This window comes from Haliotis cracherodii, unplaced genomic scaffold (genome assembly GCF_022045235.1).
Source record: "Haliotis cracherodii isolate W230 unplaced genomic scaffold, xgHalCrac1.p SCAF_10, whole genome shotgun sequence".
Classification (NCBI taxonomy): Eukaryota; Metazoa; Mollusca; class Gastropoda; order Lepetellida; family Haliotidae; genus Haliotis; species Haliotis cracherodii.
Window position 1 is genome coordinate 50,400,089 of NW_027266265.1, and position 15,341 is coordinate 50,415,429.

The 15,341-nt window shown below is 41.1% G+C and overlaps 1 protein-coding gene across 1 annotated transcript; it reads left to right on the forward strand.

Moving 5' to 3' along the window:
• Positions 1-1,899: 1,899 nt before the first annotated feature.
• On the forward strand, positions 1,900-12,692 carry LOC139452053 (M-phase phosphoprotein 6-like). Its single transcript, XM_071233355.1, has 5 exons — positions 1,900-2,065; positions 6,086-6,198; positions 7,228-7,318; positions 10,435-10,529; positions 12,003-12,692. The coding sequence occupies exons 1-5, from the start codon at positions 2,003-2,005 to the stop codon at positions 12,133-12,135; spliced, it is 495 nt and encodes a 164-aa protein (XP_071089456.1). The 5' UTR covers positions 1,900-2,002; the 3' UTR covers positions 12,136-12,692.
• The last annotated feature ends 2,649 nt before the right edge of the window (positions 12,693-15,341 follow it).

Sequence of the window (15,341 nt, forward strand, 5' to 3'; positions counted from 1 at the left end):
ATTGGTCAAATTTGAGCCTGTTGTTTTATTATGGATTAACTGCCACTTTTGACAGTACTTCAATTTCAAAGAAGTTTGAAAAACTCTTATTTAACAATTATGAGTCAGGTGGCAGTCTTGTAGTTGGTGAATTTACAGGAAGTACTTCTCTGAAAGATATTACAAATCTTTCAATTCCCATCCAATTTGACCAACGACAGAGCCTGCCTCATTTACAACAGATAAAGACATATAATATTTGTGACCTGAGGCAGCGGAGGTGAGGTGAAACAGGGTTAAAGGTCGGATTCAAGATTATTGTACTTATATAGCAACATGTATGTGGCTGCTTGTACCAGTTCAGACATTACATAATGTAAAGAGTACAGTGCATGCCCACCGAGTTACACTGTACCATGCTGCAGTGAAACATGATGGATACTCCATTCAGACACATCATATGGACTCCAAGACAACAAGTGCCCGTTTTACTCCCCTTATGCCAAATGCCAACCACCCATCGAACAACCAACCTACACACATAGAAAAGACCATAATTACAATAACTGGCCAACTGGATAGTTTCCATGGGAATGGTACACCCAATAACAAAGCTTCACTGTACTGCTGTAATCCATTTATAAAACACACAATTGGTAATTAGATTAAATAAGTTAAAGCTAAGTCTGTATGTATTGTACCATTTATATTCCAGAAACAAACGTCATGGCAGTACTATACTATACACAAGACATCCAAGGCCTGCAAAGGTGGTGCTTGATACTATATGTAAAGAAATAAAGCAAAGTTGATGTTGTCTGTGTTATAAGCTCAACTCAGTATATAGTGAGTTTGCCTAAGCTGGATATTGTAAACTAGTAACCTATTTTCTGTTTACACACATTTGATGTCTTAATGCAGTCTTTCTTTGAAGTGTCCCATAATCAGGATAATAAGTAACTTGAAGAAACTTTCAAATTGAAACAAAATAGATAGGCCTATAACCACTGTTTAATAAAACCTAACCTAGGATAAAAGTCTCCATATAATTTTTATGTGGAACATTATGATATAAATCTGAAGTAATATTCAAAATATCAATCAAGAACTCAACCCCAAAAAGTACTAGAATCTGTACTTTACTAAGAAAGTGTTATCCCAAATATAACATTTGTTACAATCAAATAGAAGCTAGATCTAAATATTTTGTACTTATAAACCTACTTATTGTCTAACATTATGGGGTTTCAACATTACATTAGGCCATGGCGATGTTTACTGTGTATGAAGATACATTATAATTGCTCATATTATATTAACTTTCAGTACAAGATGCTAGATCTATGTGATGTATGATTAAAACTTTCTCAATCACAACTTTGTAAACTTGACGTAAATGGGGAAAAAATCAGAACTGTGAAGCAGATCAAGGTAAAATCAACCATTCTTTACTGAACGAGAAACCATTTGATTTCTAAAAAAACAATGAAGCCTATTTTAATTAAACAAAATTACATATGCCTCGCAATGTGGGAAAACAAAATATGCAGATATTGGAATACAAGTGTTCAAAGAACATGGGCGGTAATATCGATAACATTAGGGTAGCTGGGTTCTGTCTACAAATGTCAGACAAACTTATCGCATGACTACCGTCTGAATACAATATATGACGCCCGCCACGCCTAACATAAACATATAAACGAAATGATCATTCAACTGACGATATATGCGCTGATTAATATCGGAAAACTGATGACATGTCCTTGTATCCAAGTGTCATAAGCAGTCGTAAAACACGCGAACTTTCTGATTTTAATTGGTTTGTAACATTAGACGCGAATTGGACAGTTGCCATGAGTTGTCTCCCTTGAAAAGCGCGATAGTCGATAAAACTAACGCATACACATGGTCTCACGGGAAGCACGTGTCGAAATATAAACAACCACGGACAAGAGAGACGTTGTTATAGATTTGTAGCCAATGTTTCTGCCCCTGTACAGCACTTTATCACTATTCGAAAATGGCAAATGAACAAAATAGTACCAATCCAACGAAACTGTCAAAAAATGTGCTACAAATGAAGGTAAGGATAACTTTCACCTATAACATGATGCCATTGCACTGGGGTGCAATGACGTTTCGGCACCCTCTACCAAAGTAGGGGGCACGGGTGGCCCAGTCGTCTAAGGCGCCGCGATTCGCGGTGCAGAGTTGCGTCCTTTGGGCACGCCACAAACCTATGTTTGTGGGTTCGAATCCTGGTTCGCCCTGATTATGTTTCTAGGTTTGTCAGCACCATACCCGTGTTCGTGGGTTTCACCGAAGTGGAAAATGTCTGAGACCTGCATCACTTCGGGCTTTCCTCCCACATTAAGCTGACACGCCGTGATATAACTGTAATACTGTTAAAAGTGGCGTTAAACCCCACTCACTCACTCTACCAAACTATTTTGGATAGGTTAGGTTAGTTCGACGCCTCGCTAAGCCTGACACCAAAGGCCATAAAATAAGTTATGGTCCCTGCTGACATAAACTGCTAATTGTAAACTATTGTTGTGTATACATGTTTTCATAGTACATTAATCATGTTAATAGATCTAGTATTATTCTGAATGAAATCTATTACCACTCCCGTCATCAACGTAGTCATTGCTATACTGAATTGTGGCACAGGAAGAAAATGTATAAAAGAAACACAATATTTTATTTACAACACATTGTGAAAAAAATAGAACCAGTTTTCATCGAAGGGGATGGACTGAAACAAAAACATTTTGATAAATGATAATAAGTTCCATTCCCATAAACATGATATAGTGTTATATAAATATAATTTATTTCAAAATACTAACAAATACTAATGTAATTTCGTATTTAAGTAAAAAGTCTCTGAAAAGGTCATATGATTCTTCTTTGACTATGGGTCTGACCAGTAGCTATAGCAAACCAAGCACCTAACATGCCTGAGTAAGGACCCTTTGGTACCCGTAATTAGTGTGGGTACATCTGACTTTCATGTCATTGAATCATACTCCTCTGAACAGAACCTCATTCAAATAGTATGGGCATGTAATGCTCATCTAAGTCAGTCTTACATTCATTTAACTGGGAACTAAAAATTCAGGCTATCTAACAGACCTGGCATTGGCAGCAACTTTACCCTCTAAACAACTTTTGGTTTGTCAGAGAGTTCAAACTTATGATGTATATCATTGTACCATTTTAAGCACCCAGTGGGATTTGGGTTTAGAATGGGCCCCAAGTAACCTTGGTAACCTTGTATGAGAACTAATAGGATGGGAATGTAAGGTTTAGTGATTTGGTTGATTGCGTGCCATTGTAATACAAGGTTGTTGAACGTTGCTCTTACATCAATCACTGGTTGAAAAAACTCGATTATTTACAGACGTTTTACAACAAATAAACAAATCCATTTTTTCCCTGAGACAGCCTCAGTTTCACTCACTAATCATGCTAATTACCATGTCTAAAACTAGACAGAAAATGGGCATCAGATCATTTAATTCCCCATATAGATAAGCATAGAAATTCTATCACAGGATTAGTACTTTAGTGGATCTACAGTGATCTTGAGGGGGATATGGATGGTTGGGTAGCCTCGTGGTTAAAGCCTTTTCTCAGCTTGCTGAATGCCCAGTTCAATTCTCTACATGGTTACAATGTGTGCAGCCCATTTCTGGTGTCCGCTTGCCTTGATATTCCTGGAATATTGCTAAAAGCGGGGTACCCTCCTCACTCACTCACTAGACCCGTGAAGATAGCTATGTTAAAACCATATCAGGGTTGTTTGATGTAGGGTCTGCACAAGACAAACTGATGGTCGATGATGTGAGCACCAGTCCATTACTTGGTGAAACAGCTCAGTCACAACTAAGATTGTTTCCTGGTGCCCAGGTCTTCAGCAACCCATGCTTGCCGTAAAAGGCGACTAGGCTTGTCGTCTGAGGCGACTAACGGGATCAGGTGGTCAGGCTTGCTGACTTGGTTGATGCATGTCATCGATCCCAATTGCATGGATCGATGCTCATGATATCAATCACTGGATTGTCTGGTCCAGACCCAATTATATACAGACCGCCGTCATTTAGCTGGAATATTGCTGAGTGCGGCATTAAACAACAAACCAACCAACCAGGGGGAAGACAGTCTGACCTGGGGTCACGGTTGGCCCAGTCGTCTAAGGAGCCGCGATTCGCTGTGCAGAGTTGCATCCCTTGGGCATGCCAGAAACCTATGATTGTGGACTCGAATACCGGTTCGCCCAGATAATGTTTCTAGGTTTGTCAGCATCATATCCGTGCTCGTGGGTTTCACCGAAGTGGTAAACGTCCAAAACCTGCATCACTTCGGGCTTTCCTCCCACATTAAGCTGACATGCCGTGATATAACTGGAATAATGTTAAAAGCAGCGTTAATCCCAACTCACTCACTCAGTCTGACCCCACATCTCTTCCATGATTGATGGATGACACCCATGACTGCTCTTGGTGAGCTGTAGCTACAATGAATATTATCGTGCGTCCATTGGGACACAGTATATTTTTTTTCTGTGTCCATTCTTTACATGTGTGTACTGGCGCATATTTGTGCCTCCGTGGTCTAGTGGTAGAGCGTCCGCCCGGAGAGCGGAAGGTCCGGGGTTTGACCCCCAGGCGGCGTCATACCAAAAGACGTTAAAAGATGGTACTTGTTGTTACCCTGTGGTGCTCAGCATTAAGGGGCTAAAACAAGGACTGGTCGACTCAGAGTCAGTATACTGCGTCTGAGTGGGGTATTCATGTTCAACTGCAGCATGGTATCTCAGTGAGCTAGCACTATAAATCGGCATCAGTCCAGACTAGTACAAGCAGCCCCACAAACACATACATGTACATGCACATCGCTATATAAGTGCAATAATCTTGGACGCGACGTTAAACCCAATTTCACCTCACCTTCACATTAAACTCAATATTCAGGTATTCCAGCAATATCACGGCAGGAGACACCAGAAATGGGCTTCACACATTGTGCCCGTGTTGGGAATCAAACCCGGATCTTCGACGTGACAAACAAAAACTTTTACCACTAGACTACCCCACCGCCCATCGGATGGTCTTAAAAGCTGTGGATCAAACCCGGGTCTTTGACATGACAAGCAAACACTTTTACTACTAGGCTACCCCACCGCCCCTCGGATGGTCTTAAAAGCTGTGGATCAAACCCGGGTCTTTGACATGACAAGCAAAAACTTTTACCACTAGACTACCCCACCGCCCCTCGGATGGTCTTAAAAGCTGTGGATCAAACCCGGGTCTTTGACATGACAAGCAAAAACTTTTACCACTAGACTACCCCACCGCCCGTCGGATGGTCTTAAAAGCTGTGGATCAAACCCGGGTCTTTGACATGACAAGCAAAAACTTTTACCACTAGACTACCCCACCGCCCGTCGGATGGTCTTAAAAGCTGTGGATCAAACCCGGGTCTTTGACATGACAAGCAAAAACTTTTACTACTAGACTACCCCACCGCCCCTCGGATGGTCTTAAAAGCTGTGGATCAAACCCGGGTCTTTGACATGACAAGCAAAAACTTTTACCACTAGACTACCCCACCGCCCGTCGGATGGTCTTAAAAGCTGTGGATCAAACCCGGGTCTTTGACATGACAAGCAAAAACTTTTACCACTAGACTACCCCACCGCCCCTCGGATGGTCTTAAAAGCTGTGGATCAAACCCGGGTCTTTGACATGACAAGCAAAAACTTTTACCACTAGACTACCCCACGGCCCATCGGATGGTCTTAAAAGCTGTGGATCAAACCCGGGTCTTTGACATGACAAGCAAACACTTTTACTACTAGGCTACCCCACCGCCCCTCGGATGGTCTTAAAAGCTGTGGTGAAATTCAAGATAATTGACAAAAAAGGGCCAGGGCCTCCAGATTAGGTATTTTTTTGTCTTACACTGACCATCTGATTTGGAAGAAAATAACAAACAATATCCCTTCAACTAACCAGCATGACCTAACATGACCAGTCAAGTTATGAAAATAAGGCCATAGAACACGATGATCAATAATTGTGAGGCTGTGTTGCAGTTTATGCAGAGGAGTGTTCTTCGTATCGAGAATGAACAGAATGAAGAAGAGAATAACCGAGCCATCGATGATGAGCATTGGGTGATGGATGTCCCCCCACTTCCAAAGAAACAGTAAGTTCCACAAATATACTGCTTACTGTGGTGCATGTGGTGCAGTAGCCATTGGTATCGGCTGTTGCTCATGCTGTCAACCACTGGTTTGGTCTAGCCTAGATCAAGTTAGTAACCATGGCTGCAGTGAAATAGCTGGATTACTACAATCTTAGCAATATGTAGACCAGGTAGATACACATCTTTTCATCAAACCAGTCTCATAGTCACAAATCCCTGGCAGTATCCATATCAGTGTTAAATAGATTATTACAGTAGCCCATAACATGCATAAAGCATATGAAAAGTATAAGCTAGGTACTACATGTGTTCTACATGCCAATGTCATATAGGTGGAATATTGGTAAGTGGGACATTAAAGAAGAAACAAACAAAGAACATTTGTCAACTAAATTGTATTGATAAATTGTAAGTTGATTTGAACGCCTCCATGATCTTGTGGTAGAGCAACTATCTGGAGTGCGGAAGTTCTGGGGTTCAATCCCCGGCCACGTCATACCAAAAGATGTTAAAAGACTTGTTGTTACCCTCTCTGGAGCTCGGCATTAAGGGGCTTACACAAGGACTGGTTGGCTCAGAGTCAGTTTACTATGTCTGAGTGGGGTATTCATGTTAAACTGCGGCATGGTATCTCAAAGAGCTGGCACTATAAATCGGTATCAGTCCGGACTAGTACAAGCAGCCAAACACACACATGCATGCAGATCGCTATATAAGTGCAATAATCTGGGCGCAAGTTTGAACCCCATTTCACCTCAGACCCATGAAGATCTGGTGTAGAATAGGTTTTCAGCAACCCATGCTTGCCGTAAAAGGCGACTTAAGGGATTGGGTGGTCAGGCTTGCTGACTTGGTTGATGCATGTCATCGTATCCCAATTTGTGGATCAATGCTCATAATGTCAATCAATCACTGGATTGTCTGGTCCAGACTCATTATTTACAGACCGCCATCATACAGTTGGAATATTGCTGAGTGCAGCATTAAACAACAAACAAACATTTCACCTCACCTGTATGTTGATTTCAGGAGCCGCTATGATATTCAGCCCAGCTATGTTGCGTGTGAGAACCTGTGCTTCGGCCGAATGTCCTATAAAGGTTTTAATCCAGAAGTGGAAGTGAGTACAATCCTTACAGCAGTAGAAACTAACATGTTCAGTCCACTAGTGTTTACGATGATAACATATGCAAGCCCCTTAATAAATGTAAGTTTCTACTAGTCCTTACGATACATTAACTATTCGGCAGTTTGGCAAAGGCTGTAGGACAAGTGCCAAATTCTATTGCTGCCTGATGTGGAAAAGATTGTGATTATCATGGTTAGGATTATGATGACGTCATTGATGCTAGATCAGGGTCCACTTGCACCAAGTGATCTTAGCGGTATGACGATCACGACTCCTTAACCTTAACATAGACTTATGATAGTTGTAGCGCTAAGATCGTTTTGTGCAAGTGGTACCAGCTGCAGGCAATCTCATTAAAATCAGACCTTAGTTCTCGCTACCGCTAAACAAAGATCTGAAGACATCCCATCAGGGGTTACGTCAGAACGACCTTTCATCCGACCAATCAGTGCGTTGCTTACCAGATTATGAAAGTGACAGTCGGAATGTGATTTCTAATCATGCGATCTCGAAAGCTTTAACATGGGGTATTCCGAACGATAGTTAAGGATTTAACGACTGAATCCTTACAATCTAGACCATCTATTAGCCATTCCAGAATGTTTATTATTCAGGCTTCAAATTTGTAATCGAGAATTTGTCAAAATATGTTTCGAAGTGAAGTCGCCAATTTGAAATTTGTGCCATAAAGCACGAGAAAGCTGCCTTCTGATTGGTCATTCCATTGGTTGGTCAAAGTTCGCGCAAGGTCGGTCTGACGTGATCCGTAATGGGATGTCCTCAGATCTTTGTTTAGCGGTAGCGAGGACTAAGATCCAATTTTAATGAGATTGAGCTGCAGGTGATTCTGTGATTCTACTGTGTATTTTTCTTAAATATCCCTTGATGTAATTTAATATGCAAAGAAATACAGTAAACTACGGTTATAACGAACACGCTTATAACGAACTGACTGATATAACGAACTTACTTTTTGGTCCCAGACATTTGTTGTATATATGCTGTATATGTGCTTATTACGAACTGCGGTTATAACAAACTAGAATTAGTGGTCCCTTTGAGTTCGTTATAATCGTAGTTTACTGTATTCTGTACATGATTATGATGATTACATAATTGTTTACTTGGCCAAGCTCTACAGCAGCCTGTGACATCAGCAGTGTTTGAAATAAATGCCTGCCCGTCCAGTAGGCCCGTGGCAGGTTGATCTCGTGTGGGGACCATATTTTCAGATTTGTATTGGTCAATATGGCCTGCTGTAGATTTACATGTTGATTTATTTGTCACAATGAACTGCATTTTTTAAATGAGGGCCTAAAGAGTTTAGTTAGGGCCTGCAGCTTCTTAAGTCTGTGGGGGGGGCAAGGGTGGCCCAGTCATCTAAGGCGCTGCGATTCGCTGTGCAGAGTTGCGTCCCTTGGGCACGCCAGAAACCTATGATTGTGGGCTCGCCCCGATTATGTTTCTAGGTTTGTCAGCACCATACCCGTGCTCGTGGGTTTCACCGAAGTGGTAATCGTCTGAGACCTGCATCACTTCTTTCCACATTAAGCTGAAATAGCTGGATTACTACATTAAGCTGACACGCTGTGATATAACTGGTGTACTGTTAAAAGCGGCGTTAAACCCAACTCACTCACTCACTCACTCACTCACTCACTCACTCACTCACTCACTCACTCACTCACTCACTCACTCACTCACTCACTCACTCACTCACTCACTCACTCACTCACCCACCCACTCACTCACTCACTCACTCACTGTGGGTTTTGATGGCAGCCTAGCAATTTATTTTATTTCAAACACTGGACATCAACCATGAGTCTGAAGCCTAAGACAAGTAAAATTCCTCTGATCTCATAGGCTTAGCTTGTGAAAGCCGATATGCATGGGGTAGAATCTTTGAAAAGATCAGAAAAAAGACTAAAAAGTTTTGGACACCAACAACTACTGGTACTGACGTGACAATTTTTTAAACCGTGATTCTCATGATTGTTATTGCTAACTGCTTTTACAAATTTCAGTTTAACCAAGAATAAACATTGAAACCTTCCTTATAAAAATCCTACGAATCAATTCTTGTTGTTTCTTTCTGTAGCCCTTCTTTTTATCATGTTTAGTTTTAGGGGCAGGGGTTGCCCAGTCGTCTTAGGCACCGCAAATCACTGTGCAGAGTTGCGTCCCTTGGGCGCGCAAGAAACCTATGATCATGGATTCGAATCCTGGTTTGGCCCGATTATGTCACGAGATTTGTCAGCTCCATACCCATGCTTGTTGGTTCCAACAAAGTGGTAAACATTTCAGACCTGCATCTGAGACCTGCATCACTTTGGTCTTTCCTCCAACATCAAGTTGACATGCCGTGATATAACTGGAATACTGTTCAAAGCAGCATTAAACCCAAACTCACTCACTCACTCACTTACTTCAGGTTTGGGCTGCAGACAGTTTATAACTAAAACACAAACAAAAGATTCTGACATAATTCCTGATATACGACAACACTGTAGAATTATTTTGTACTGAGCAAGTTGTTGGACAAAGACCCAATCTCATTAAAATCAGATCTTAGTTTTCGCTACCGCTAAACAAAGATCTGAGGACATCCCATTACGGGTCACGTCAGAACGACCTTTTGTGAACTCTGACCGATCAATGAAATGACTGACAAGAAATCGACATTAGCCAATCAGAAGGCAGCTTTCTCCAGGTTTATGACACTAGTTTCAAACTGGCGACAACGCTTCAAAAATTTTTTTGACGTATTTTTGATTAAACATTTTAAAACTGATAAAGAGAACATTCTGGAATGGCTTATAGATGGCCTAGATTGTATGGATATAATCATAAAACCCGTAACTGTTGTTCGGAATACCCTCTGTTACGTATTTCGAGGTTGCATGATTTAAACACATTCCGTCTGTCACTTTCATGATCTGGTAAGCGACTCTGATTGGTTGGATGAAAGGTCGATCTGACGTGACCCGTAATGGGATGTCCTCAGATGTTTGTTAGCGATAGCGAGAACTAAGATCTGATTTCAATGAGATTGACAAAGACCACATCATACTGGCAATGTGTTAATAGTCATGTAACGTCCACAGAAGCTGATGGCGATTCACAATACGCAGATGGAACTAGATGCTGCTGAGGAGAGAGAGAGGGAAACTCACGTCTCTCAGGATGAAATGGCAGAAAGGTATTGACAGTAGAAATATTTCCTTCGACTGTAACAGTAAATCATGTCAGTGTATTATAGTTGTCACCCAATACAGATATCGCTTGAGTGAGAAATGAGATCAAACAATATCTCAGGAAATATTGCTATTCTCTTTGCCCATTGGTCAATAAATAGCTTGAGATTTAGATGGTCAACTATGACAGTAAGTGATTTAAGAAATATGAGATATCTACATTATGTTCAGCCTCTTTAAGAATAAGGAAGAGAATATATGGATGTCAACTTCTTTATTATGAGGAACACAATGTTTTGGTGTAACTTACTCCTTCATCAGGTGAGTTGACATCATACATTCTCTTCCTTATGTGTATCACTTTTAAATGCCTTTCAAAGACCTCTTTCAGAATGTTGATTAAAATGTACAAGCTTTGAAAATAGTTACCTTAGTTTCACTAATGATGACTCCCTGAATAGAGTCCGACCTCAGCAATGTTGGACAAGTCCATTTTATGAACAGGTGGGTTAAGTTTGGCATTTACCACATACTCTCACAATCCTCATGTCGATCATCTGTACCACTTCTCTTGAACTGATTGTCATATCTCTCCCACTTTTGGATGCGATCGTTCAGCCATTGCGTGTATCTGCATACCCCAGCTACATCTATGGGGAATAGCTTACTAGACATGCACTTCCCTCTAAAAAAATAACGTTGTCCAATAAATGACGTCATCAAGTTGTGAGCGCATATTCGAATCTCCAGAAATGAAGTCATGATAGAATGATGTTTTATCATGGAATAAACCATGCTTCGTCCTTCGTTGCTCTTTGCGATTTAACTTGTAGCAATCTTATATTTGGTTTTAAAGTGTGTTACGCTTAAATAGTGTTAGACCGCCTCCGTGGTCTAGTGGTAGAGCGTCCGCTCGAAAAGAGCGGAAGGTCCAGGGTTCGATCCCCGGCCGCGTCGTACCAAAAGACGTTAAAATATGGTACTTGTTGTTACCCTGTCTGGCGCTCGGCATTAAGGGGCTAAAACAAGGACTGGTTGGCTCAGAGTCAGTATGCTGTGTCTGAGTTGGGTATCCATGTTAAACTGTGGCATGGTATCTCAGTGAGCTAGCACTATAAATCGGCATCAGCCCGGACTAGTACAAGCAGCCACACACACGTACATGCACGTCGCTATATAAGTGCAATAATCTTGGACGCGACGTTAAACCCCATTTCACCTCACCTTAAATAGTGTTAAAATAGTAACCAAATCATTGGAGAAAGTAACAGTCAAGATGGTCCAAAGATTGTTTACCAATCTTACTATGTCCAATGTAACTGAGGCAGAATGTAAGAAGAGTCATAAAATCATATTGTACTTTGACAGGTTATTCTGAAACAGTGGACCTGAATAATAATAATAATCATTATTATCGTCAATGTTCACAGTCTGTTCATTTAGAAAATATACTACAATACTCAATATAATATTTTCAGGTATAAATCTCTGGTTGGTATAATCGCCAAAAAGTTTACAAAGAAAAGGAAACAAAAGCAGCCTGTTGACGAGGGAGCTGGACCAAGCCCGGAAAAGCAAGGGAGACAATTCCTGAAGCCTTCTGACGACTAACTATGAAAGTGTTAGAATAGACACGATTACTTTTGTGATTTCCATGGTGACAAATGACTCGGCAACATGAACTCAAGTATTGGATTATTGGATCTTAAGGCCCCCCAAAATAATAGTCTTGGTTCTCAGGCACCGTCCGCATCATCATAAAGTCCGCTGCACGTTGCAATTTTATTTCCATTTTCAAAAACGATTACAAAATCCTAATACTTTAAAAACAATGCTATCCAAAAGAGCATGCAGTTACTTCCCTTTACATGTGCACTACTTTACTGCACATCTCCTGTTATGGTCATGGCGGCGATAGGAGTTTGTATGCTTGTTTATTTAAGGAGGCCCTTTCCCAGGTTGATGGTACACAACTGTTTGTTTGGTTACATACCAGTGTGAACAAGCAAAAAAAAAAAAACAACCACCACCTGCCCACACTATATTTTCAAAAGTCATTGCCTGAGAACCAATTCTTTTATTTTCTTAAGCCTAAAATGAAATATATTTGTGAAGTAATGTTTTCCTGTTCACTCATGGAATATATCTGTCTCTATCCTGGTGATAAACATCCCATCCGTGTAAGGGGCGGTCGGGTAGCCTAGTGGTTAAACCTTTCGCTCGTCACGCTGAAGACCCGGGTTAGATTCCTGACGTGGGTACAATGTGTGAAGCCCATTTCTGGTGTCCCCTGTCGTGATATTGCTGGAATATTGCTTAGAGCAGCGTAAACTCACACTCACGCTCACGCTCACACTCCCATCCCTGTAAGGATTCTAGGGGAGAGTGGGTTCCCAGAGCCCCATGTGTATTAGAGTCAGCACTGACAATTGTCTGGTTACAATAACGAGGCTGATTTTGTGTCATTGTTCCCTGACTATGGAGAATCGCTCATGCCACTGATCACCTCACGGGCCTGTCCCAGACTTCTTTAATCACAGTCTGCCATGATAAGTGATTTGATTGGTCAGTCAGAGGTATCAAATCCCAATAACCATCTCTGATTGAAGTAGCTGATTTGATGGCCACATCATCCACAGATGCTTATATTTATTGAAATACATGTATACTAGTTTTCTCTGTCATTGTTTTAAATAATATGTACAATTATATTTTACAAAATGCATATTTTGGTTACTACAGTTATCAAATTATGTGTGGCACTACAGTTTGGGTAGAAAACATGATAGGAATCTACAAAGCGAATGTATTTCAAGTTTTAGGGACCACAGCAAGCTTGAAATCTAACACTTTTATAGCCAGCTGATGTCATATTTCCTGGACCGCCTCCGTGGTCTAGTGGTAGAGCGTCCGCCCGGAGAGCGGAAGGTACGGGGTTCAATCCCCAGACACGCCATACCAAAAGACGTTTAAGATGGTACTTGTTGTTACCCTGTCTGGCGCTCGGCATTAGGGGCTAAAACAAGGACTGGTCAGCTCGGAGTCAGTATACTGTGTCTGAGTGGGGTATTCATGTTAAACTGCAGCATGGTATCTAAGTGTGCTAGCACTATAAATTGGCATCAGTCCAGACTAGTTCAAGCAGCCACACAAACACATACATGTACATGCAAGTCGCTATATAAGTGCAATAATCTTGGGACGCGACGTTAAACCCCATTTCACCTCACCTCACCTCATATTTCCTGGGTCACAATGAGCAGTGTGACATCACAATAGTGATAGTGATTCATAGTGTAAAACTAAAACATGAGAGGCTTGCTTGTTTTTTGTTTAGGGCACCCAATTCACACCATGCACACTGCAGTTGCTGTGCTGCACGCTTTCAATGCATGTTTTGTATGGGGGATGGAAACAAACAATGTTTCAGCATATTCAACCTTTGTTACATGGCTAGTATCGTGTTTCCTTATTCAGCTTAACAACCCACTCAAAACTTGGAACTCAACCGTTGGTACGTCACTCAATATCGATATCAAATTCCAAACACCAAGAGTTCATGCTCCATGTTTGGTTCAATTTTACACTATTAAATCTACAGTTAATCTCCACAACACTGGAAACACAGTATTTTATCTGCTAATTCAGTCACTCCTCAGCTCAAGTACATGTGGATGTCCATGTCAAAGTCCTGACATTATTTGCGTGGCTTCAAGGAAGTGAGTTCATGATTTGCTGATAACAGTTTGTAGGACTATGTAAGTTTTGTCAGAGCATGAAGTTGTGTTATCGAGCATGCTCATGCTGTTTCCATGGTTACCTACCATGTGTAGTATGCGTCTATGGCCTGCAGGGCTTTCCATCCACACGAAGCTGACACATCATGATTAATGGAAGTACCTTTAAAAGTACTCACTCAATGTGAATGAAATGCTTGTCTGAGTCACTATGCAGAGTTGCGTCCCTTGGGCAGGCCAGAAACATGTGATCGTTGGTTTGAATCTCGGTCTGCCCAGATTATGTTTCTAGGTTTGTCAGCACCATACCCATGCTCGTGGGTTTCACCGAAGTGGTAAATGTCTGAGACCTGCATCACTTTGGGCTTTCCTCCCACATTAAGCTGATACGCTGTGACACAACTGGAGTATTGTCCAGCTTTTCCCTCGCTCGCGGTTTTACATTTTCAACCCAAACCTTTGAGTCTTGTTTTATCCTTATAATAAACAACGACTACACATCATTAATGTCTCATATGGGATATCAAGATTATTTTACAGCATCTTGAAGGATCTTAGTCAAATTTACAAGCTTTGAAAATATTTACCCGTATTTAAAGAAAAATGACTCCCTGAATATGATTTGATCTCGGCAGTGTCGGACAAGTCCATTTTACGAACAGGAGAGTTTAGTTTGGTATTTCCTCTGTATTCTCACAAACATCAAAATGGCAAATAAGTAGATGTCTTTTGAACTCAAACGTACTCAACTGCCCTCTCCTATATAACGTCCAATTTACTACGTCATGAAGCATGTCAGGTTGTACGTGCATGTTCAAATCTCCAGAAATTACATCATGATGTTTTATCAATGTGTGAAGCCCATTCATGGTGTCCCTCGCCGTGATATTGCTGGAATATTGCTAAAAGGTGCTTAAAATCTTTCTCACTGAAATCAATTTTAACTCCACTAAACGCCATAGTACTTTGCATAGATTGACACTGCTACGTGTTAGCCGGAGATGAGTGATTATCTCTAGGGACCAGTTTTTTCCCCAACTCTAATTACTTCACGTAAACCACAAGGGGCTGGAATGATAA